The following is a 24,169-nucleotide window of genomic DNA, read 5'->3' on the forward strand; positions in this document are numbered from 1 at the left end:
GGGAGTTTTTCCTAGCCAACGTGCTTCAACACCTGCATTGCTTGCTGTTTGGGGTTTTAGGCTGTTTCTGTACAGCACTTTGAGATATCAGCTGATGTACGAAGGGCTATGTAAATACATTTGATTTGGATTTGATTTGAAATTCCTTATATTTAGCAAACCAGATGGCACAATTTCCTTTTTTATTACTTTTTTTGACAGCCAGGGGCACGCTCCAACACTCAGACACAATTTACAAAGGAAGCATTTATGTTTAGTGCTTCCACCAGATCCGAGGCAGTAGAGATGACCAGGGACTTTCTCTTGATAAGTGTATGAATTTGACCTTTTTCCTGTACTGCTAAGCATTCAAATTGTAACTAGTACTTTTGGCTGTCAGGAAAAATGTATGGAGTAAAAAGTACCCAATTTTCTTTTGGAATGTAGTGAAGTAAAAGTAAAAGTAGTCAACCATATAAATAGTACAGTAAAGAACAGATACCCCACCAAAACTACTTAAGTAGCACTAAAAAGTATTTTTTATCAAGTACTTTACACCACTGCGGTTAGGCTATGTCATAATTGTTCGGTTTCCAAAGTTGGACTGAGAGTGGGAAAGCAAATTTTTTCGAGGGCAGAGGCATATTTGAGATTTTTCAACCTTTGTGGGGGAGGATCCATATACAATAACACTTGTTCACCTATGCTCCTATGTTCTGGATTCCTAATATCCAGTTCGCAGTAATCCAGGTCTTGTTTAGTGCCTACAATAATGTTTGGACAGGTCTGAAATCTGGAAAATGTCCAAAGTTCACTACAACTTTAAGAAATAGTTCATTCTTCGGTTTTTTTTTTTCATCAGGAAATCACATGGAGGTGCTGTCGTGCTCACATGACAATCTGAACTATGGCAGGCGAGCTCAATGAAGGTAATTTGCTAAATACATGTTATGTTCCACATCTTTATGTTGTAATTAAGAATGTGTTTTCGACTTTTTGTAAACGTTCTACGTGGCGACAGGGGAAATAATGTTTTTTGGGGGGGTTATGTTTGTGATTGAATTCAGAGAACGCGGTGTGAAGTGTTCAGAGCTAAATAGTGTAGCCTACGATTCGTGATGTAACTACAAAACCTGTCAACTTTAACATAAACAGTAATATAGTTGGTTTACTGCGAATTGTAAAATACAGGCTACTCCTCTGAGCATTAGATTACACGTTTAGCAAGGGTGTTTAATTTATTAGGATCCCTATTAGCTACTGCACATGCAGCAGCTACTCTTCCTGGGGTTCACATAAAACCTACAAATACATAGAAGTACAGAACCGTAATAGACAAGAACATAAGATGGGTGTAATTAAGGGTGATTTGACAGATAACTGTAGGGGTATTTTATACAGTAGGGTAGGCTGCTGTACTCTTGCATTGGTCTGCTCATTGTCATGTTCTCATCTGTTGTGGATGTTACCTGTCCCATAGATTTACAATCTAGATTATATTTCTATGACCTGTCCAAATCACGAATTCAACGTTCCATAGCATAAGACTAGCCTGGTTGTCTTCTGTTTAACTATTATATTCCACTACTTGCCTCCTGTCATTTGCCTAAGAGACTTTAGGAAATCTTCATGTGAACAATCTATCGTTAAGATTTCATCCTGATTCGATAACCCTCACAGCTATCATCCAATCACAATATTTCTGCAAATTAGACTGATAGAAAAACATTAATTTAATTCATACATTTGATTAGAAATATTCTAACATTGGTTATTCTGACGTAATATATGTCATTGTAAACATAACATTGGGTGTGGGGAGAGCAGAGGATTACGTTTAGCTTTCTTTTTTTTTTTTTTACCAGCGTCTTGGCAAATGACAGAAGTGGAAAGTTAGTTGGTAACGTTACCCAGACTACCATAGGAAAATTGTCGCAAGTTAATTTTTTTATTTTCTTTCATTATGAAAATGACATATGATTAAGTTTACTTTTTTAACATGTTTGCCAAAATACATAAATAGATTATTTTAAGCACTGGTTTGCCCATACTTGTAACTGCCAGAATAATGGAAATGAGGGATACGAAGTATATTGAAAGCAGGTGGTTCCTGAGTTAATTAGGCAATTAACATCCTATCATGCTTAGGGTCATGTATAACAATGCTGGGCAGGCCATTATTTTGGCTACCGTGGCTATGCTATGGATTACAATGCCCCTATCCCACAGGGCACGAGTGGCCACTGATTGGTTTGATGAGCATGAAAACGATGTAAACCATATGCCATGGTTGAACAATTGTACACTTATGGGAAATTCTGGAGTGGTGTCTGAGACGGTGTTTTCCACCACCATCAACAAAATATCAAATGGAATTTCTTGCAAACGAATGGTGTCTGTCGCATTCCTCCATTAGAGTTCCAGACGCTTGTAGAATCTAAACCAAGGTGCAGTAAAGCTGGCCTGGATCGTGGTGCCCCAGCACCCTATTAAGACACTTTATGTTGGCATTTCCTTTATTTTGACAGTTACCTGTATGTACAGTGCCTTCAGAAAGTATTCACACCCCTTGACATTCACACCCCTTTTCCACAAATTGTTGTGTTACAAGGTGGGATTAAAATGCATTTAAGTGTCAACGATCTACACAAAATACTCTGTCAAAGTGGAAGAAAAATTCTAACATTTGGTAAAGAATTTATTTAAATAATAAAACACTAATATATCTTGATTAAAAGTATTCAACCCCCTGACACAATTACATGTGAGAATCACCTTTGGCAGCGATTACAGCTGTGAGTCTTTCTGGGTAAGTATCTAAGAGCACACCTGGATTGTACAATATTTTCACATTATTCTTGAAAAAATTCTTCAAGCTCAGTAAAGTTGGTTGTTGATCATTGCTAGATAGCCATTTTCTTGGCATAGGTTTTCAAGCCAATTTAAGTCAAAACTGTAACTAAGCCACTAAGGAACATTCACTAGCAATGTTTCCATTAACTTGTACAGTGATTTATTTTTTTGGTCAACATTTAGAAAATATATGTGACAATTACCTGCTAGAGTGCGTTTCCATTGAACTATCTCATTTCAATAAAAACACCTGGACGTAATGACATCACACACACAAAAAAAATGACAGTGTCGATGTAAAAATGTAGTGGATGAAGTGTTTCCATTACCCATTTAGGCAAATTTTTGGCGACAACCTGTATGCCCTCCCACCTATCTGTTGCATGTCTCAGGCAGCCCACAAAAGCCAACATGTGTAGAATGCAATCATTTACTCATATTTGCCATATTCTAATAAGTCACATGTGCCAGCGTATCACTGCAGTCGCTGCCATGGTAAAACTTTGCACCCCTGTAGACCTGAAAGAATTTAATGGTGAAACTTGCCAACCAGACAAGCAAGGCGAAGCAATTCATGCATTCTTGAAAGTCAGGACAATCCTTGTTCTGCAAAGAAACATAATAAAATAAAAAATTGTGGATTTTTTTTTATTTTGTAAGCAATAGGCATTTAGAATTAAACCTGGAGTGGAGCTTTATAATTATGCAGTGACATCACATGCCCTGCGTACCTTCAAAATGATTAGGAAATCATCATTTATTCTAAAAACAGAATTTCAATCATCATTTGTCAAAATACAGAAAGTTAGACAAAATAAAAATCCACCCGTCGAGCTTACTGTAGCTATATTGTGTTTTCTATTATCCTAAGAAACTCCCTAGTCCTTGCTGATGACAAGCATAACCTTAACATGATGCAGCCAACATCATGCTTCATAATATAAGATAATATGAAGAGTTGTACTCAGTGATCTGTTGTGTTGGATTTGTCCCAAACATTGTTTTGTATTCAGGACATAAAGTGTTTCTTTGACACATTTTTTGCAGTTCTACTTTAGTGCCTTATTGCAAACAGGATGCATATTTTTGAATATTTTATTCGGTACAGGCTTCCTTCTTTTAACTCTCATTTAGGTTAGTATTGTGGAGTAACAAAATTGTTGTTGATTCATTCTCAGTTTTGTCTTATCACAGCCATTAAACTCTTTAACTGTTTAAAAATCACCATTGGGCACATGGTGAAATCCCTGAGCTGTTTCCTTCCTCCCTGGCAATTGAGTTAGGAAGGACGCCTGTATCTTTGTAGTGACTGGGTGTATTGACACACCATCCAAAGTGTAATTAATAACTTCACCATGCTCAAAGGGATATTCAATGTCTGTTTTGTTTTTTTACCCATCTACCAATAGGTGCCCTTCTTTGAGAAACATTGGAAAATCTCCCTGGTCTTTGTGGTGGAATCTGAGTTTGAAATTAAGTGCTCGACTGAGGGACTTTACAGAGTGTGTGGGGTACAGAGATGAGGTAGTCATTAAAAACTCATGTTAAACACTATTATTGCACACAGTGAGTCCATGCAACTTATGTGACTTGTTAAGAAAATCTTTACTAATGAACCTATTTAGGCTTGCAATAACAGGGGTTGAATACTTATTCACTCAAGACATTTCAGCTTTTCATTTTTAATTAGTTAACATTTCTAAAAACCTAATTCCAATTTGACATTATGGGGTTCTGTGTGTGACACAAAGTGACACAAAATCTCAATTTAATACATGTTAAATTAAGGCTGTAACACAACAAAATGCACTGTAGATCCAAGTTAGCTAGACTTTAAATATATAGATTAGCTGGCTACTCACTAGCAGGTGGGCTTGTGCTTGAGATTGTTTGAGATCTGTGTTAAAGGTGCACTATGCAGAAATCGCTCCGCCATTTCCCGGTTACTAAAATGTGAATAGTTTGTGACAAAACAAGCAAGTATAGTGTAGAGCATCATTGTACCATCTAAACCACTGTGAAATATATTTTCCATTAGAAAAATATTGTATTTTCAGCTGTTTGAAGCTGATGTACAAAACCGAAAGTAAAAAAACACAAAAACAAAACGTACAGGAAGCATAGAAATAGCACAAATAAAACAGATCTACAGCTTCTTAGACTTGCGTTCAGTGAGAATGACAGATCTATAACACACATTTCTATGTGAATATGCTTGGTCACCCAAAAGTTACATTTTACACCTTTAATTTTCTATAATGCCTATTACCAGAAGTTGGTCATTATTAGTGGATGTGCATGGTTATGGTAAAAAATTATATTATAACAAAAAGGTTATTTTTGTAGACTAATTTGAAGGCCAGATCAGTGATTTTTGCAAAAATGCAGGTTAATCTATTTTGATAAAATAATTATATAATTAGTGGCTCTTATGCTGAAGGCTTATTTTAGCCTAGGTATAATTTTACAAGCCCTGAATTCAGCCCTACCTACACCTTAGAGACTGCTGCCCTGTGTACATAGTCATTGAACACTGGCCACTTTAATTATATTTAAATACTGTTTTACCCACTTCGTATGTATATACTCTATCCTAGTCAAGGCTCATCCTATATAACTACTGCTGTACACACCTTTTATATTTATATACTGTCCATATTTTCACAACCATTATATGCATATACACTGAGTATACCAAACATTAGGAACACCTTCCTAATATTGAGCGGAACAGCCTCAATTTGACGGGGAATGGACGCTAAAAGGTGTCGAAAGGGATGCCGGGCCTTCTTGACTCCAATGCTTCACATAGTTGTGTCAAGTTGACTGGATGTCCTTTGGGTGGTGGACCATTCTTGATACACACAGAAACGGTTCAGTGTGAAAAACCAAGCAGCGTTGCAGTTCTTGACACAAACCGGTGTGCCTGACACCTACTACCATACCCTCCCTGTTCAAAGGCACTTAACTTTTTTTTAACATTCACCCTCTGCTTGGCACACACACACACAATCCATATCTCAATTGTCTCAAGGCTTGGAAATCCTCCTTTAACCTGTCTCCTCCCCTTCATCGACACTGATTTTAAGTGGATTTAACAAGTGACATCAATAAGGGATCATAGATTTCACATGGATTCACCTGGTCAGTCTGTCATGGATAGAGCAGGTGTTCTTAATGTTTTGTACACTGTGCAAAATATCTATCTATCCGTACTCTGACATTGCTCATTCTGATATTTCTTTATTTCTTTTGGAGTTTGTGTGTTTCTGTATTGTTAGGTATTACTGCACTGTTGGAGCTAGAAACCTGCGATAACATTTGCAAAATATGTGTACGCGACCAATACATTTGCTTTGTTTCGGTTAAATGAAACAGATTTTGCCATGATGTTTAACCACAAATCATGCAATTTAATAGAAATGTCTTCATCCACATAAATCCATGCCTAATGGTTTGTGCACCTCCTCTGTCAGGATCAGTGCCTCCATACTACAGGGAGGTGTATGAGGCCATCCGGAGTAAGATAGAGGAACGAGTGCAGGTGGAGGTCTTCCAGAGGTTGCTCAGCAGAACAGATCTCCCCAGTGGTGTGCAGGGCCAGGTGAACAGCAACTTTTCCTTTACTTGTCACATCTATGATCTAGAATGCCTGCCAAATGTGGAAAGGAAGTTCTGGCTGTTTGTGGGTTTTTTTCTAGGCTCAAGCTTTTGTTGTTATGAAACAGAAGCACAGGCTGGTTTGTTATGTATTAGATCTATGGGTTTTCTATCCTCTTCCCTTCTTGGAAGAAATTCTGCAGAAAAGACTTGAAAAACATCTAGCGCTCTTTGATACAAACTATTCAACTCTATTCAAAGACCCTCTCAAGCCTATATTTGTTTTACCACTAAGTACTAAGGGGGTAATTACAATACTAGTTCCAGCACCAGTTATTAGAAAGGGTGGTTCCTGCTAACTATCTCCTTGCTGCCATTTAATTAGTGGTATTTGCTTCAGTAAAGCTTACTCAAAAGTGATGGTATTTGAGGGGATGGCATTTAAAAGTTGTGTTATTCAAGAGCACATGGGACATGAATAATACAACGTGTCACATCAATGAAGCGTTTCCATCTTCAATGTGTATTTCAGCTTAGACCACATGGTTCAGTTTGATGTTTCTTACTGTATTAGATCATTACTAAAGTGTTCTCTGCATTTTCTTGTCAACCATTGCTGAAATTAGGCCTTGGATTGAGCAATGACCTGTTAAGAGAGTCCTGTAATGTCCTGTCTTTTTCAGATTGCTGAGCATGTTGACTACACTGATGGATTCTTAAGCAAGTTGTCCCTATATAAAGCACTGGCGTTGATCGCCCTTGCTCAGCAAGGAAAGCAACCAAGCCCAAAACTCTTAGAGAACTGCATACAAGGTAAGCCTTTTAATGAGTTGTTTTCAACTAAGGACACAGCAGTAAATGTGCAGCTTAATCAGTGGCTTGACTGTTAAGTATCTAAGGTCAAAAACCTTTGTGACCCCTATGAACAGCTTGTGTGAGAAAGTTCACTTCGCTATATATTGTGTGAAGTTGAATATGCATGTGACAAGCTAAAGTACACATTGCATTTGCACACAAAACAAGCAGGTGTGCTGTGCTAAAAAGCTGGTCCTAGTTTTATCAGAGTGTGTTGTATTTGTTGGCTGGTTTCCTCTAACCTCTGGGCATTGCATCCGGGAATACACCAGCTCCCTTCCCATGTCTCTGTAAAAGACACACAACCTTTCCCTGCCCTTTTTTCCTCTGGAACAGCTCTGTGAAAATCGTAATGAAAGTTACAGGAAGAACTCTTCCCTCTCTCTTAAGTACACTTGTTTTTCTTGATTATATGAATCAGTTTACTTTCACATTCTGTGGCTAGGTTTTTGTGAAGAAAAGCATGAGTGCTAAAGTGTACAGTACCATTAAGTTGGAGAGGAGTCGTCGTCTTTGGTTTTTCAGAGGTAGCCATTACTCCAAACACAGCCCTGAGTTAGAGCTCTGTTCCAAAGCTCATATGATTATTTAGGGCCCTCTGTGTTATTTCAGTGCTGCCAATATGGCAGCTGACTGCTTTCTGTGAAACTGATGTCACGTTTTCTCTGCTGAGCTATGGTAGAGCTGGTTTCCTGGTTGTTGTAGGAGGACGATTAACTCATATCTCTGTGGAATGTCAAGGAGGGTTAAATTCAGGATCACATGAATCACACCATCATAATTGTTTGAAAGACTTAAGAGACATTTGAGTTTAGGGAGAGTCATGTGAGCTTTCTAATGGTGTCAAGTCTAGTTTCCTCAAAATTACAAAAGGTGTACTGCAGGGGTTGGTATTGGGACCTGTGCTCTTTACTATTTATATACAGTGCCGTGAAAAAGTATTTGCCCCCTTTCTAATTGTCTCTACTTTTGCATATTTTTGATACTGAATGTTATCAGATCTTCAACCAAATCCTAATATTAAATAAAGGGAAATAGTGAGCAAATAACACAACAATTACATACTTAATACATTTATTTCATAAATAAAGTTATGCCACACCCAATGCTCCTGTGTGAAAAAGTAGTTGCCAACTTGCACTCAATAACTGGTTGTGCCACCTTCAGCTGCAATGACTCAAACTAAACACTTCCTGTAGTTCTAGGTGTTTATCAGTCTCGCGTCACTGTGGAGGAATTTTGTACCACTCTTTCATGAACTGTTAAAACTCTGCAACATCTGTGGGTTTTCAAGCATGAGCTGCTTGTTTCAAGTCCTGCCACAACATCTCAATTGGGATGAGGTCTGGACTTTGACTAGGCCATTCCAAAACTTCAAATGTATTGCTTCTTAGCCATTTTCATGTAGACTTGAATGTGTGTTTTGGATCATTGTCTTGATGCATTACCCAGCTGCACTTCAGCTTCAGCTCGCAGACAGATGGCCTAACATTCTCCGGTAGAATTATCTGATGCAGAATTCATGGTTCCTTCTATTAAGACAAGTCGTCCAGGCCCTGAGGCTAACCATCACACTACCACCACCATGCTTGTCTGTTGGTAATGAGGTTCTTACTGTGGAATGCAGCATTTGGTTTTCGTCAGGCATAATGGGACCCATGTCATCCAAAAAGTTATACTTTTGAATCAATCATAGAACGTTCTTCCAAGAGTCTGCATTCCACAGTAAGAACCTCATGACAACAGTCAAGCATGGTGATGGTTTGGGGAAGCTTTGCTGCCTCAGGCGATGTGAGATACTGATCAACAACTACAGGAAGCATTTGGTTGCAGTCATTGCAGCTGAAGGTGGCACAACCAGTTATTGAGTGTAAGGGGCAATTCATTTTTCACACAGGGGAATTGGGTGTTGCATAACTGTGTGAATTAAATCAAATAAGTTTTTTTTTTTAAATGTTATTTGTAAACTCAGGTTCCCTTGATCTAATATTAGGTTTTGGTTGAAGATCTGATAACATTCAGTATCAAAAATATGCAAAAAATTGGCAAAATCTGAAAGGGGGAAAATACTTTTACCAGACTGCAGCAAGCCACTACTCTTAAACTGTTGGAAGCCATCTACCGTAGTGCACTTCACTGACAGTTTTAGTACTCATCACTGCATCATGTATCAGAAGGTTGGCTGGACCTCACTAAAATCCTGTGGATTACTTTATTACTCCTTGTTTACAAAGCTCTGCTCCACAAGATTCCAATATGCCTCACTTCCCTGTTGAAATATTTCAATATGAGATACCAATCCCGCTCCGAGGTTTTCTTAACTCTTGAGGTCCCGGTTGTCTCCACCAAGTTTGGTAAATTTGCCTTTTGTTTTAACGCACCACAGTTCTGGAATACCTTACGATCAATTCACACCTGGATTCCCTGGTGTCGATAGGGCAGTTTAAAACTGTTGGTAAATGAGTTCACGGAAGTGTGCAATTGTTTCAATTGACTATTATAACTTGTTATAATGTATTTATAGCTGAATTGTAGTTGATTTTGTAATATTTTGTTGTATTGATGCCGTTTCTGTCCTCAGGGCACCATTGCAAATGAGACACTGGTCTCAATTGGGCTCCCTTGATTAAATAAAGTAGGCAAAAAAAATGTGAAAGGCAGAATTCAAGTGTCTGAAGGATCAGAGGGCCACTAAGGGAGGTGAAATGTCAAATGTACACTGGAACATGATTTCCCCACACAACATGGATGTGTGTAGGAAAATGTTTTATATTCAAACCCGCACTACAGGAAATCATAAATGATGTCTATTAGTTCAATAGAGCTGGATGTTTACACTTTGTCTGTGAGCATAGATGTGCTGATTGCCTTCTAGATGAATGATTCGATGAGAGCATTGTTTACTCATGTCTGACTTGGTGTTTGTTTGACAGAGTTCCCTAAGCCCCAACTTGGTGAGTTCAAGGACCTCCAGACTCTGAGGATGCAGCCAACTCAGGAGAGCCCCCTCACGGTGCCCCAGACCCTGGGCAAGCTGCTTGCCAGGGATACAGTCCAGGTGGAGCTAATTCCTGAAAAGAAGGGTCTGTTCCTCAAACACGTGGAGTACCAGATCACCAGCCAGGTGAAGGCTGCATTTAATTACATATGATTGTAACATAAATGGGCTTTGTTAGATGAACAGTCAAGGAAGTTATTAATAGGAAAGGTAAGGCACATACTTTTCCAGGCATTTACCTTGTTACTTCAAATAGGTAACTTTTGTGCATTACAAGCAACATGTATTAATAGGAATTTTGATCATAACTCCAAAAATGCTGTAATTCCCTCTGGCTCTATTCCTGGCTTCTCAATTATTTCTGCATTTTTGGCTTGGTGAAACGAATGGCTTTAATGCTTGTCCATCTAAGAACGAATGTATACATACAGTACATTGCATCATTTACACTGGATGCCTAAGCTGAACAGAGCTGGTGTTGTTTCTGTGCTGTGAGCATTCACAATTAGTATGAACTAAAGCCAACACATGACAAACACATCCATTGTCAATATATTTGTTGAATTCACAACCCCAAAGCATTATGTTATTTTGCACATCTCGGTTATTCACAGATGTAATATTTGTTTGAACCTTTTCAGCATTTTAAGATATCTGTTTACCGGCGGTACAGTGATTTCGATGTCTTCCACGAGCTCTTGCTGCAGAGGTTTGCCTACAGAATGGTGCCTGCGTTGCCGCCTAAGAGAATGCTGAAAGGAGGTATATGGAGGATGTCAGTCAGAACGTTTGATTATTAGAAGGAGAGTGAGGCTTTGATCTGTAAATAAGTGTTCCACTCTGCATCAGAGCTGGGGTCCCGCTGATCCAGAGGAACTCCAATTGTATTAATCCAACTTCACCCGTGTTCTCACATCCAGACATGAACTCTGTCTTTATATTACCATTATTAGATACCAATGTTATTACTTTATTCAGGGTTGGGCGGATAACTTGAAAAATGTCATCCGTTACTGATTACAGTTACATGATAAATAATATTTTGGATTACTCCAAATAAGTATCTGATTACATTTGGATTACTTTTGCATTACTTTAACTTCTAGCACTCAGACATATGTCAAAAATGCTTAAAAATGTTGATTTAATATAGTATTTTTTTCATTTAGTAACATTATTATTTCCAAATGGGGTGAGAGCCTAAAGATCCTATAATTCATGTTATATTCTATGTGTAAGAGCATAATCACAGGGCTCCATACTAACATTTTCACTTGTTGGCACCAGCCCATGATTTGGTTGCACCACAATTGCTGTGGGGTCACGCAATAGAAATAAATGGTAGCCTTATCATCTTATAAAGTAATTCAACATTTTTATTCAGAGGTGTACTAGACTACTAACACAGTATGATTCAAGAAATGCATGGTTTATTCTATCATGTTCAAGTACAACTGCATGATTCCAGCTATTTTGAATTGCAACCTAAACCGGTGGTTGTCATGGACTTGGGGTTTGGCAACTAGGCAATTGTTATTATTTTACTATGAAAATAAGCTTACAGAATTTTAATATATGTTTTTGATCAACAGATATTCATTTGTCGACATCTTTTTGGGCACTAATTTATATTTTGAGGCTAATTTATTTGGGGCTAATTCAACAGATGAGGAAGTGGTTAGCTAGATCGCTAACTCAAAATATAGCCTATTACTGATAGTTAGCCGTGAAATGTATATCTTACAGTGCATTTAATATATATGCCTATGCACCTACCTTTAATGCCCACTTGAGTGCCCTTTGTTGGATATTAAAACACAATTTCAGGCCAGAAAGCTTAGACTCTTTTCTCTTAAACAGTAACCACATTGGTTGCATTCAGTAGTGTTTTCCCCATGATTAGGCCTACATTTTGAAATATTGTGCATTCTAAAAGCATTTCACGAAGGAAAGAGATTGAAACTGCACTGCTTCAAAGCAGCAAGCAGGAACTCTGTAGTCCAGATGATTTGCATTGACCAGTGAGCCAGGTGTCAATGTTTTGGAAGCCTTACCAATTCATTCAACCACAAAAGAAGCCATCCACCCTTAATGGGCAATCAGCAGAATAATATCATCTCTGAGAGCATGTGAGAAGTGCTGATGGTGCGCTAAATGACAGCAATGATGTCAAAGTTTTATCAAGCCGAAGTATAGATAGATAAAGTAATTAGCTGTTTTTAAGAATGTAAGTAATCCGATTACACTATTTTAAGTAATCCAGGTTGATTAGTTACTTCAAGGGCCAACCCTGACTGTATTACATAAAATGGTATGATCTCTTCTGTTTTACGGAAGCAGAACAACTGAATATGCTGGCTCTTTAACTGACCTCTGTCTACAGTCCTGACCTCCATGTCTGAGAGGGACTTTATAGAGGGAAGGCGGCGTGCTCTGGGCCGGTTCATCAACCTAGTGGCACGACACCCCTTCTTCTCCGAGGACGAACTGGTCAAGACCTTTCTCACCTTCAACGGCTCGGTACGTCTCTGCTACTGAAAAGACCACCTTTCTCCATCTCTGCTAGTCGTCTACGCCAAGATCACATTGTTCTTTGGCTTGCCATGGATAATGACTGTACTGCTCACACAACTTTACTCTCTCTCGCTTACTCTCAGGACGTTCAGGTGAAAATGCGTGATGCTTGCAAGAAAATGGGAGATGAATTCATGACTAATACAATGGCAACTCTGGCAAAGGTTTGTATTGTTTCTATTATGAAATAGTACATCAAATTACTATTTGAAATCCTACTGAGACGCAGCAGTGTGAGTCTTGGTACATCTGTGCTGTAGGATTATCTCCCAGCTGATATCCAGGCCCAGTTTTCATCAAGCAGGGAACTGATCAGGAATATCCACAACAGCTTTCACAAGCTGCGGGACCGGGCAGAGAAGATGGCCGAGCGCTCCAAGGAAAACGCCACTGATTTGCTAATGTTTGGAAGGGAGCTCAGGTACAGAACTCAGCATTTACAGGGCATAAAACTCTCATTCTCTATCGCCCCTCTCTACACAAGTGTTTTAGCCCAAGGAAACGTATTATGCTAGCTACCCCACCCATACAACAGTTTTGGGGAAGAAAATGTTGGCAATTGTAAAGGATTTGTTTTCTTTTGTTTTTCAGGGTTTTCACTTCAAATCGTTTTTGTAAGCCAAGACACCGTACTGGTCCAGCTTCTCTAGTTATGCTTTCTGTTGCAGTACACTGGGCTCTGATGGTTCACCCATTCCCTCTCTGGCCTCATCCCAAAGCACCTGGGGCATTCTCCGTCAGTCTCTGAAAGGCCTTTCCGTGGAGTTTGCTCTGCTAGCCGACAAAGGTGCTCAGCAGGTACAATCCAGCTCACTGTATACGTACCACCTGCTCTCCTGTGGTATTGCCAAACTCATAATCATTTATTCATTAATATCTTAAGGGGAGGAGAGAAGAGGATGATGTCGTGGAAAAACTGAATCTATTCTTGGATTTGCTGCAATCATACAGAGTGAGTTTGAGAAATGTAAAAAATCTATTTACTGAAGAACTCTGTATCAAGTTAATGCAATGTTACTAGTAATATTACAAATGCACTACACCGGTATAACAGCAACTTAATTTAGAGTGTTAACAATATATCTTTGACCCGTGTGGCTCACTTGGTAGAGCATGGTGCTTGCAACGCCAGGGTTGTGGGTTTCCCACGGGGGACCAGTACAAATAAGTACTACTTACTGTAAGTCGTTCTGGTCAAGTGTCTGCTAAATACTATAATGTAAAAATAGGGTAGTTATTTCTTAGTGTGTGTGTGGTTGTGTCCCATAGGATCTGTGTGAGCGGCATGAGAAGGGAGTATTGCACGAGCACCAGAGAGCGCTGCAGAAGTACGGTATGATGAAGAGGCAGATGATGAGTGCCACAGTGCAGCCCAAAGAGCAGGTGTCAGTGGAGCAACTGGAGTCTCGCATTGTGCAGGTTCTCTTTCTCATTCATTCTATCTCCTTCTCTTCCCCCTCTCTCTCTCTCTCCGTGCTTGAAAAGCGCTCTACCTTCCTCATTTACTCAGGGTTGTCACACGTCAAATCAACACTGTTGTCAGGATAATGAAGATGAAATAATGTCATCACATGCCAACCCACCCTCCCTCGGAGAGACTGTGTCTTCTCTGACATTGAGAGGAAGGAGGGAACAGCATTTTCCTAGATGCCATCATTTGGGAGTTGATTGATACCCTGGTATAAGGATTGATATCCTTGTAGGTCCTACAGCATTTCTCATACTAAACCATCTTAGGAAGATATTGCATTTGACAGTTGGGCATTTCAGCCTTTAGAATGGATCTCATATGTCATGTTTTTCAACAGACTCCTACAGACAATGCCATGACAGCATGGTCTTATGATCAATGAGGTTGTTCCTCTTGATAACCATCATATGGTTGTGGTTTGTGAAGCAATGGTTTGTATCCTCCCCCAACAGCAGGAGAATGCCATTCAGACCATGGAACTGCGGAACTACTTCTCCCTGTTCTGCCTTCACCAGGAGACTCAGCTCATCTTCACATACCTGCCCATCACCTCTCACATCCTGGGAGCCTTCGTCAACTCACAGGTCCAAGGTCACCAAGAGGTGAGACTCACCTGGAAATATACAGTGTCAGGATTGAGTTGAAGTAGTGGAGCACACAGTTCATTAGGTTGATGTGTGTGTGTTGATTCTAATCTTTAATAGATAATACAATTATAAGATGATAGTCTATAGAATTTTGTCCAGAGGATGCTTTCACTGTAACAGACTACGTTGTTTGTTTGATAACTAGATGGGTGCAGTGTGGAATGATCTCCAGCAGAAGCTTGGGTGTCTCTTCGGTGTCGATGAAATGCAATCCCCTCCTCTTACACCCAAGTAGACACCCATGTCCCCTTCTCTCTCAACAAGCGATGAATATGCTGCTTTGCAAGCCAAGAAGACAGTCACTCTCAGAAGGGACTGATGGTGAACTGTTTTCATAAAACCTTGAAAAACACTACAAACTGTGCCTTAAGTATAAATCAGTGGTGAGTAAATGCAGTTTACTCACCTTTTTTTCATTTTCTTTGTGGGACAGTTCATCTACCTTTTGTGGAAAAATGCATTGAAGTATAGGGAGCGCTACTTTTTTTCTCTGCTACTCGGCGAACAGTTTACCCACTTTTTATTTTTTTACCACTACATCACTGATTTCAATGAATGGATGTGGTCTGCAGCTCGAGATATATTATACCGTACGTGCATCCTCACTAGGGATGTCAGAGGTTGATCAAAGGAGCTCATTGGGAAGTGGAAGAGTGCTTTGAAGAATGTGTACTGCTGCCTTGCTGTATGAGAAGAGGAAAATATGGATTTCATAATTGATATATAGGGAACATTTTGTTGAAAAGCTGGACCCTTTCTGTGTTATTTTGTAGCTCAATGCCTTTACCATATGAGGGACTTCTTACCTACACTTCTTGGAGGCTCATTCGCCTATGTTGAGGTATAATGTAGTGTCTTATTGCAGGCAGACACATGTAAGAATGTATTTGCATGTAAGAATACACTAATTAAGCTGATTGAAGATGTTGCCACACAGGGAAGATACGTTTCCTTGCCGCAGCCAGGTTGTGGCAACATAACCTTTTGTGTTTAAAATGACTAGTGTAAATGTTTAAGATGTTTAGAAAGATTCTAATCAGGGCACGGGCTCATTTCTGAAAAAAGACAGGCAAACCAATATGTATTCAAGTAAATGTAGTAGCAGCATGCTATTCAATGGTTTGTTGTGAAGTACAACATAAGTATTAATCATCCTACTGACCACACTTGTGCAACTGGGCTTGCTAGCTTGTGTTGATATTCGGGCAAAGGCCTTCAGATTCCTTGCTTCAATCGAATCTTCGTTGCAATACTGTGAAAAGCTGCTTCAGTTTCTACGCCTGAGCAAGCTATCAATAGGAAGAAGTTTGATCAAATTAAAATAATTAATGATTTATGGCTGATATAACACTCCAAGTGACCAATGGTGAACATACCAAAGAAACATGCTACAATGTCACATATCATTAGTGCAATTAAGTAGTAATTATCCTGTAATATTTTATTTCAGGTAGAAATTAAATGTGCTCTGTGTTAATGCTTTTGACCTGTTTGCAATGTTTGTTTCAATTAAGATGCAATAATGGTGGTTCAGTGTTTACTTAATGTAGATTTGAAGAAAACTAGATGGAATATTTTTCTGTGTATGCAATATTCAAGAATATTCTCAGATTGATCTTTTTCAAGAATATACCCAATGATTTATTGTCCTCTTATTCAACAGTATACATTGATTTCATGTCTAAAGCATAAGATTATGTTGATAAAGTTTCTCATTATTTGATCTGATGAAAAAAAAAAATTCACTCACAATTTAAGGTTTACGTAACCTGTTCTTGCAAAATTCACCCTCTTTTTGCATGTGACTAAAGTACAGGAATGAGGCTGTGTAATAAAATGTTGTCTCCCAATTAGAACGGAGTAATATTAGACGTTTTGTTATTCAATGCAGTATTGTGTATTCTCTGGAACTGTTAATTGGTTCCTCACAAGTTCTTATTATTGTGTCAACAATTGTCATACTCTTAATTTTTAAGACTTGCCAAAAAAAACAAGGTTAACAAATGCTTTATGATCTTTGAGAAAGAACATTTGAATTAGGTGAAGGATGTAGATACAGGAACGTTTAACTATTGTACAGTTTTATGTTGAATCTCACTTAATGTTAAATAAAAAGTGTCAGATACCCGTCTCATTGTTGGGCTCCCGAGTGGCACAGCGGTCTAAGGCACTGCTTCTCAGTGCAAGAGGTGTCACTATGGTACCTGGTTCAAATCCAGGCTGTATCACATCCGACTGTGATTGAGCGGCGCCCCAGTGTCGTCCGGAGCAGGCTGTCATTGTAAATAAAAAATTATTAACTGACTTGCCTAGTTAAAGAAATATAAAAAATTACCCTGATACTAAATTGAATTAAACAGGAAGTTGAACAATCAAAATCATTGTCATTCCACCTTTTTATTTTTTTATTTTTTACAGGGAAAGAGGTAGTTGTTTGGGCTAAATTATAGGTGGGCTATGTACAGGTGCAGTAATCTGTGAGCTGCTCTGACAGTTGGTGCTTAAAGCTAGTGAGGGAGATAAGTGTTTCCAGTTTCAGAGATTTTTGTAGTTCGTTCAGTCATTGGCAGCAGAGAACTGGAAGGAGAGGCGGCCAAAGAAAGAATTGGTTTTGGGGGTGACCAGAGAGATATACCTGCTGGAGCGCGTGCTACAGGTGGGTGATGCTATGGTGACCAGCGAGCTGAGATAAGGGGGGACTTTACCTAGCAGGGTCTTGTAGATGACATGGAGCCAGGGTTTGGCGACGAGTATGAAGTGAGGACCAGCTAACGAGAGCGTACAGGTCGCAATGGTGGGTAGTATATGGGGCTTTGGTGACAAAACGGATTGCACTGTGATAGACTGCATCCAATTTGTTGAGTAGGGTATTGGAGGCTATTTTGTAAATGACATCGCCAAAGTCGAGGATTGGTAGGATGGTCAGTTTTACAAGGGTATGTTTGGCAGCATGAGTAAAGGATGCTTTGTTGCGAAATAGGAAGCCGATTCTAGATTTAACTTGGATTGGAGATGTTTGATGTGGGTCTGGAAGGAGAGTTTACAGTCTAACCAGACACCTAGGTATTTGTAGTTGTCCACGTATTCTAAGTCAGAGCTGTCCAGAGTAGTGAATTGGACAGGCGGGCAGGTGCAGGCAGCGATCGGTTGAAGAGCATGCATTTAGTTTTACTTGTATTTAAGAGCAATTGGAGGCCACGGAAGGAGAGTTGTATGGCATTGAAGCTTGCCTGGAGGGTTGTTAACACAGTGTACAAAGAAGGGCCAGAAGTATACAGAATGGTGTCGTCTGCGTAGAGGTGGATCAGAGACTCACCAGCAGCAAGAGTGACATCATTGATGTATACAGAGAAGAGAGTCGGTCCAAGAATTGAACCCTGTGGCACCCCCATAGAGACTGCCAGAGGTCCGGACAGCAGACCCTCCGATTTGACACACTGAACTCTATCAGAGAAGTAGTTGGTGAACCAGGCGAGGCAATCATTTGAGAAACCAAGGCTGTCGAGTCTGCCGATGAGGATGTGGTGATTGACGGAGTAGAAAACCTTGGCCAGATCAATGAATACAGCTGCACAGTAATGTTTCTTATCGATGGCAGTTAAGATATCGTTTAGGACCTTGAGCGTGGCTGAGGTGCACCCATGACCAGCTCTGAAACCAGATTGCATAGCAGAGAAGATATGGTGAGATTCGAAATGGTCGGTAATCTGTTTGTTGACTTGGCTTTCGAAGACCTTAGAAAGGCAGGATAGGATAGATATGTCTGTAGCAGTTTGGGTCAAGAGTGTCCCCCCCCTTTGAACAGGGGGATGACCTCAGCTGCTTTCCAATCTTTGGGAATCTCAGACGACACGAAAGAGAGGTTGAACAGGCTAGTAATAGGGGTGGCAACAATTTCGGCAGATCATTTTAGAAAGAAGGAGTCCAGATTGTCTAGCCCGGCTGATTTGTAGGGGTCCAGATTTTGCAGCTCTTTCAGAACATCAGCTGACTGGATTTGGGAGGAGAAATGGGGAAGGCTTGGGCGAGTTGCTGTGGGGGGTGCAGTGCTGTTGACCGGGGTAGGAGTAGCCAGGTGGAAAGCATGGCCAGCCGTAGAAAAATGCTTATTGAAATTCTCAATTATAGTGGATTTATCAGTGGTGACAGTATTTCCTATCTTCAGTGCAGTGGGCAGCTGGGAGGAGGTGTTCTTATTCTCCATGGACTTTACAGTGTCCCAGAACTTTTTTGAGTTAGTATTGCAGGAAGCAAATTTCTGCTTGAAAAAGCTAGCCTTGGCATTTCTAACTGCCTGTGTATAATGGTTTCTAGCTTCCCTGAACAGCTGCATATCACGGGGGCTGTTCGATGCTAATGCAGAACGCCATAGGATGTTTTTGTGTTGGTTAAGGGCAGTCAGGTCTGGGGAGAACCAAGGGCTATATCTGTTCCTGTTTCTAAATTTCTTGAATGGGGCATGCTTATTTAAGATGGTTAGGAAGGCATTTAAAAAAAATAACCAAGCATCCTCTACTGACGGGATGAGATCAATATCCTTCCAGGATACCCCGGCCAGGTCGATTAGAAAGGCCTGCTCGCTGAAGTGTTTCAGGAAGCGTTTGACAGTGATGAGTGGAGGTCGTTTGACCGCTGACCCATTACGGATGCAGGCAATGAGGCAGTGATCGCTGAGATCTTGGTTGAAGACAGCAGAGGTGTATTTAGAGGGCAAGTTGGTTAGGATGATATCTATGAGGGTGCCTGTGTTTAAGGCTTTGGGGAGGTACCTGGTAGGTTCATTGATAATTTCTGTGAGATTGAGGGCATCAAGCTTAGATTGTAGGATGGCTGGGGTTTTAAGCATGTTCCAGTTTAGGTCGCCTAGCAGCACGAGCTCTGAAGATAGATGGGGAGCAATCAGTTCACATATGGTGTCCAGAGCACAGCTGGGGGCAGAGGGTGGTCTATAGCAGGCGGCAACGGTGAAAGTTTTTAGAGAGCTTGTTTTTAGAGAGGTGGATTTTTAAAAGTAGAAGTTCAAATTGTTTGGGTACAGACCTGGATAGTAGGACAGAACTCTGCAGGCTATCTTTGCAGTAGATTGCAACACCGCCGCCTTTGGCAGTTCTATCTTGTCTGAAAATGTTGTAGTTTGGGATGAACATTTCAGAATTTTTGGTGGTCTTCCTAAGCCAGGATTCAGACACAGCTAGAACATCCGGGTTGGCAGAGTGTGCTAAAGCAGTGAATAAAACAAACTTAGGGAGGAGGCTTCTAACATGCATGAAACCAAGGCTATTACGGTTACAGAAGTCATCAAAAGAGAGCGCCTGGGGAATAGGAGTGGAGCTAGGCACTGCAGGGCCTGGATTTACCTCTACATCGCCAGAGGAACAGAGGAGGAGTAGAATAAGGGTATGGCTAAAAGAAATAAGAATTGGTCGTCTAGAACGTCTGGAACAGAGAGTAAAAGGTTTCTGGGGGCGATAAAATAGCTTCAAGGTATAATGTACAGACAAAGGTATGGTAGGATGTGAATACAGTGGAGGTAAACCTAGGTATTGAGTGATGATGAAAGAGATATTGTCTCTAGAAACATCATTGAAACCAGGAGATGTCATCGCATGTGTGGGTGGTGGAACTAATAGGTTGGATAAGGTATAGTGAGCAGGACTAGAGGCTCTACAGTGAAATAAGCCAATAAACACTAACCAGAACAGCAATGGACAAGGCATATTGACATTAAGGAGAGGCATGCTTAGTCGAGTGATCAAAAGGGTCCAGTGAGTAGTGAGGTTGGTTAGGGTCACGGCGATTCAGACAGCTAGCCGGGCCATCGGTAGCAAGCTAGCATAGGATGGAGGTCTGTTTTTAGCCACCTCGTGCGTTTCCGTCGGTAGGATTAGTGGGGTTCCGTGTGGTAGGGGGGATCAATCCAATTCGCAAAAAAAACCAATAGATATAGTTATAGAGGCCCAAGAAAAAATAATTAAGTAACAAAAAAAGGAGGTGCATTCTTTACTAAAGAGCACACTGCATTCAAGGGTAGCTGGAATCAGTAGGAATTTTGCAGTATTTCTCCAGAGATGTTTCAGGTAGACAACATGTGGGAATGCTCTTTGATACAGTATGAATGAGTCCGAGGCCAGTAGTCGGTGTTAAAGCTTTTCTACCTCCTCTAACTTGTGATCGATGATCAAGTCATGACCCTGAAACTTGAAGTAGCCAAATAACTTCTTTTGAAGCATCAGTGGAAACCACAGAATATCGTCAACCCACATTTGACCAAAGGGTATCTTGTCCGAGTCGAACCACTGTGGCCTCATCTCTATAAGAGAAAAGGTATAAGTTAGTGAACTGCGTCAGACATCAGTCTAAAATGTCCATAAAAAGGAATGTAGTATAGGGCAGCAGTTTTTTCAAGGAAAACTATGGGGTCTATGATTATAGCCTATTGGGCAGCTGTTTCTCCGATGAATTCAAATGTTGTTTCCAATCTTATCAAGTGCATCCACTGTGAGGCCACTTTCCTCCTGCAGTTCTCTGGAAGAAACAACCCGTTTGTAAGTAGAGAGAAAGTAGCAGGATAGTGTGTCGGTTTCAGACCAGAGTAGGAAAAAAATAGATAGTAGGCCTCAGATAACAGGCAATAATCAGACCATGCCTACTGTAACATCACAATATGACATTTATGGGGGTATGTAGTATCAGATGCTGCCCAGTGCTGAAATCTGTTAACATGATTTTACATGCAAATTGTTAAGCCAAACTGTAGGGAAACATTTCAAGACATCTACAGAGGACTGCAAACAATCTCACCGCCTGGCAGCCTCTTCAATAGTCTCCCAGGTTGGACTTTGCCACCAAACCCATTCCACTTCCCTGCTCCGAACCATCTCTTCTTCATGCCCAGCAGCACCCGTCCAGGCTGCACCACCAGCACCAGGGTCAGCAGCTTGTTGGTAAACATTGTACCTGTAATATACATAATCGGTGCGTAATAATCAGTAGACCACAATCCATGGATGACCTCACTCTCTTGGTTGCATCGAAGCTACAGTATCTCTAGAGATGATACATTGCAGATTATTGAGAAGCATTCTGTAAAGTTATTTTCTGACAAAACACTATTGTAAAAGTTCTGGTATGCAAGACATCACAGCAGTGCACAGCAGCAAACTTGAACTAGTAGCCTTTTATTGCATTCTTCAAGTAGACTAGAAGTAAAACTCCATGCAAGTAACTTGCCTTTATAGCAACTTTTAGGTTGTCAATCTAGTATTTAAATGGTTTTCATAGATTAGAGTTATCCAGAATGAATAACGAATTTCTCCAGTCTCGCGTTGACAGTGGCAAGGCCTGCCATGTGATCGTATTCAATGTGTCGGGCACTGACCTGTAACATTCGACATGGGTAAAGGATAAAATCGGTCGTTTTAGATAAAGATCTGTGAAAATGTGTTACCCTCAAATATTGTCGACTGGAAACAAAAGTATAATGCCAAACCAAAAAAAATCCATAGCTGGTGATAGCAGTTGCTGTAGTATAATTTCTCCACAACAAGTAGATCTGTTTGCAAATTATGTGCATTATTGACGTTCTCGGACAGATTAATTAGTTGCGATCAATTTAGCTCGCACAGCGCGCCGGGTTGGCGGATCAGGTTTGATTCTAATGTCGCCCTGCAGGACTACCGGAAGCCCTGATTGCGGAGTCGGTTGTCTTTGACTAAATCGAGCGTGTCCAAGAAATTCACGTGATCAGGAAGTGCAACTACAAATCGAACGAATTGCTGTTTGCCAGCAGCATTAGCACAGATTAGAACATCTTTGCCATTACATTTAGCAAAATAATGTGGTACTCAGTGTTACAAAAATCATATCTACATACCTCTGTACATGTCCTAAAAAAGGCTGCGCATAATCTAAAAGGAAAGAGTACTGCCGATCAGCGTTGGATAGTTAGGCAGTTTAATGACCCCTTTGTGAAGGCTGCCCATGTGCACAACTACCGGTGTAGAAGCGCCTTCAAACTGCTGGAGATTGATGACAAATACAAACTTTTAAAACCCGGTTTCAACGTAATAGATTGTGGTGCTGCACCGGGTGCTTGGAGCCAGATCGCTGTTCACAAGGTCAACTCAACTGGGGCTAGTGAGTACGTCTTGTATTTACCCAACTGGCAGATTAACACATGACATACTGTTATAATTAATCGACCAGCCAGGCCAAATATATATCTTTGCGTCTGACATTCTTTTGATTACCATGTTTATTTTATTTATTTATCTAACCTTTATTTTATCAGGGAGTCAGACCAAGGTCTCTTTTACAGATGAGCCCTGAAACATAAACTACAGAAAATACGCACAAAAAATAAAATAAACACAAGCAGAAAGAACAACATGGTCCTAAAAAACAAACACATTCACCAGTAATATGGTCCTCAATCAGCTTTCTGAATGGACCTAGAGGCACCAGAACATCACATTTCAGAACAGTTTTCAATCAGTTCCACAAATGGAGGTGAAGCACCAGTAAATCACATTTCAGTTAAACTTTTCAATCAGCTTACTGAATGGACCAGAGTTAACCAGAACATCCATTGAGATCAGTGTGGTCCTCAATCATGTCTAAAGTTTAATCAAGATGTTAGGTACAGTGGGACTTTTTGAAAAGGGCTTTATAAATGAAAACATATCAATGTGAATGGAAAAGAGGGACAGAACATCACATTTCAGTGATAGGAATCAATCAGAGTACTCTGAATGGACCTAGAGGCATAGAACATACATTCATCAGTAAACTGTCCTCAATCAGCCTTTGAATGGACCTAGAGGCACCAGAACATCACATTAGATGTAATATAGTCCTCAGTCAGCTTTCTGAATGGACTTAGAGGCACCAGAACATCACATTCATCAGTAATACAGTCTTCAATCAGCTTTCTGAATGGACCTAGAGGCACCAGAACATCACATTCATCAGTAATACGGTCCTCAATCAGCTTTTGAATGGACCTAGAGGTTTACATCACATTCATCAGTAATATGGTCTTCAATCAGCTTTCTGAATGGACCTAGAGGCACCAGAACATCACATTAAATCATCAGTTATTTTGAATGGACCTAGAGAACAACATGTACTTAGTTTTACCTGCATTCAGTAGGCAGGCTACTAATTTCATGAACTGCCCCAGAGGCACCAGAA

The 24,169-nt window shown here is 40.2% G+C and overlaps 3 protein-coding genes across 6 annotated transcripts in view; 2 read left to right on the plus strand and 1 right to left on the minus strand.

Moving 5' to 3' along the window:
* Window positions 1-24,169, plus strand: part of LOC112245989 (rRNA methyltransferase 2, mitochondrial-like) — a 227,643-nt gene that overhangs the window by 197,601 nt on the left and 5,873 nt on the right. Inside the window, exon 1 of one of the 4 annotated variants that reach the window (XM_042327433.1) lies at window positions 22,791-23,113. The exons of the other annotated variants lie outside the window; for them this stretch is intronic. Within the exon in view, the coding sequence (XP_042183367.1) occupies window positions 22,813-23,113 (301 nt within the window). The 5' untranslated portion in view covers window positions 22,791-22,812. Of the gene's footprint in view, window positions 1-22,790; window positions 23,114-24,169 lie in introns of those variants that run through there. 4 annotated transcript variants of the gene reach the window in all.
* On the plus strand, window positions 509-17,102 carry LOC112226026 (sorting nexin-8). The gene is made up of 13 exons (XM_024390215.2): window positions 509-908; window positions 6,309-6,436; window positions 7,116-7,245; window positions 10,221-10,411; window positions 10,927-11,047; window positions 12,669-12,805; window positions 12,943-13,023; window positions 13,120-13,280; window positions 13,528-13,657; window positions 13,743-13,811; window positions 14,129-14,278; window positions 14,783-14,932; window positions 15,123-17,102. Exons 1-13 carry the CDS (start codon window positions 887-889, stop codon window positions 15,210-15,212), a joined length of 1,560 nt encoding a protein of 519 aa, XP_024245983.1. The 5' UTR covers window positions 509-886; the 3' UTR covers window positions 15,213-17,102.
* On the minus strand, window positions 20,890-22,894 carry LOC121847216 (7,8-dihydro-8-oxoguanine triphosphatase-like). The gene is made up of 3 exons (XM_042327432.1): window positions 22,851-22,894; window positions 21,779-21,934; window positions 20,890-21,287 (listed from the first exon to the last, which is right to left on the minus strand). The coding sequence occupies exons 1-3, from the start codon at window positions 22,858-22,860 to the stop codon at window positions 21,118-21,120; spliced, it is 336 nt and encodes a 111-aa protein (XP_042183366.1). The 5' UTR covers window positions 22,861-22,894; the 3' UTR covers window positions 20,890-21,117.

The sequence above is a fragment of the Oncorhynchus tshawytscha genome, linkage group LG09 (assembly GCF_018296145.1).
Source record: "Oncorhynchus tshawytscha isolate Ot180627B linkage group LG09, Otsh_v2.0, whole genome shotgun sequence".
Lineage (NCBI taxonomy): Eukaryota > Metazoa > Chordata > Actinopteri > Salmoniformes > Salmonidae > Oncorhynchus > Oncorhynchus tshawytscha.